Raw genomic sequence first — 1923 nt, 5'->3', positions numbered from 1 at the left:
TGCACCAGCAGAATAGTGAGTGCAGCTCTGGAGTATAATACAGGATGTAACTCAGGATCAGTACAGGATAAGTAATGTAATGTATGTACACAGTGACTGTACCAGCAGAATAGTGAGCGCAGCTCTGGAGTATAATACAGGATGTAACTCAGGATCAGTACAGGATAAGTAAAATAAAATAATTGAACTTTATGTTATGTAGGACATATCTACAATTGTGTTCCTACAAAGACCTTAGACTGGACAGTTCTTATTTTTTGATCTAATGAGCACTAACAGCAGAGAATAGAATTAATTGAATGTTATTGAGATATTAGGTGCCCACAAATAACAAGCAACATGGAGGGGTTCGGTGAATTTGGCAGTGAAGGTGTGGAGGTGTCTGATGGGCTCGCATAGCTCATAGAAGGACATCTGGCCGGACCTGTAATTCAGACACATCCTGAATCTATCTGACTTGGGGACGTGAGGTAAGTAGACCCTCTGGCTATCGTGCATCACTGAGCATTGGCAATTATACATCCCCAAGCACCAGGACTTCTTATTAAATCCAAGACATGAAGCTGCTCCATCCCGGTCTATACTGGGGTAACACATTCCTACACTCCAGGCCCCCGACCGCATGTTATTAACTTTCCATTCCACATAACACTTTCCTGATAAGAATGTATTACTGCTCAGCACCTGGGGATAGATCTGAAATCTCTCAGGTGTCTTTGACCAACTAGTGCCATCATTTTTCCAGGTTATAGTTTTATAGCCATCTGAAACATGAAGATTGTTAGACACATTGTTCATATCAAATCTTATATAGGATTCCTTCCCCTCATCGGCGCCCACCTGAACACCAGATACAACGTCGGCTAAACCCGTGTGTAATGTCGCCAACATCAGCCCTTCAGCCAGTCCACCGATGTTTTGGACCTTCTCATTGTACGCTTGTCTTTTCTCATCTTCTACCTTCTCTGTATCACAGAAGTCCAAGTCTAGTTCCTGTTCTTTTAAGACAGTTAATGGATCGGAGGTGTTGCAGAGCTCCTCGATGTGAGACATCTTCTGGGACAACTCGGTCTTCTTTACTTCCAGTTGTTGGATCAGTTCAGAAACTGAAACTGACATTTGCTCTTCCAGTTTGGAGATCACTCTCAGGACCTTCTTCTCTAAGTCGTCTAACTTTCTCCTGATGTCTCCAAACAGAGCGGTGACTGTCTCCGTCACTCCACTTGCTCTCTCTCGCGTGGTTCTCCTACGTTCCTCTAGACTTTGGACTCTTTCCTCAGTCTCCGCTCTCTGTGACAACATCTTTGCCATGATAGTTTTTAGTTTGTCTTTTTTCTTGGTGGAGGCTTCTACCAGCGGCTCCACCTTATGTCCTGTATGTTCCCCAGCCAGGCAGCAGGTAACGCAGATACATAAGGCATCCTGGGTGCAGTAGTACTCCAGGATCTTCTTGTGGATGGAGCATTTTCTGCTCTGTAGGGAATTGCTGGGCTCAGATAAGACGTGTTCTGGGGACTTGCTGTGGACTCTCAGATGTTCCTCACACAGAGAAGCTTCACAATGAAGACAAGATTTAATGGCGGCTACAGTAGAGTGGACACAATAGGCACAGAATATCCCCGCCACCTTCTCTCCGGGCAGGGAGGACACACATCTCTCTATAATGTTACGGAGCGTTATATTCCTGGGCAGGTTGGAACGGTCCTGGAATTCTTCTCTGCAGTCAGGACAGCTGTAAGTGCCAACCACCTCCTGTGTGTCCAGGACACGGTCAATGCACTCCCGGCAGAAGTTGTGTCCACATCTCAGGGTGACGGGCTCGGTATAGACGTTCAGGCAGATGGAGCAGCTCAGCTCTTCTCTTAGGATTGCAGTGGCCATCGTGGCGAGCAGAAGAAAGTCAGCGGTGACCGGAGTCTCAGG

General features: G+C 46.3%; 1 protein-coding gene across 1 annotated transcript; it reads right to left on the bottom strand.

Moving 5' to 3' along the window:
• Window positions 1–245: 245 nt before the first annotated feature.
• On the bottom strand, window positions 246–1923 carry LOC142209417 (E3 ubiquitin/ISG15 ligase TRIM25-like). The gene has a single exon (XM_075278403.1). It carries the CDS (start codon window positions 1879–1881, stop codon window positions 292–294), a length of 1590 nt encoding a protein of 529 aa, XP_075134504.1. The 5' UTR covers window positions 1882–1923; the 3' UTR covers window positions 246–291.

This window comes from Leptodactylus fuscus, chromosome 6, assembly GCF_031893055.1.
Source record: "Leptodactylus fuscus isolate aLepFus1 chromosome 6, aLepFus1.hap2, whole genome shotgun sequence".
In the NCBI taxonomy this organism is placed as follows: domain Eukaryota; kingdom Metazoa; phylum Chordata; class Amphibia; order Anura; family Leptodactylidae; genus Leptodactylus; species Leptodactylus fuscus.
Note: the sequence above shows the minus strand (reverse complement) of the source record. Positions and strands in the feature narration are given on the sequence as shown.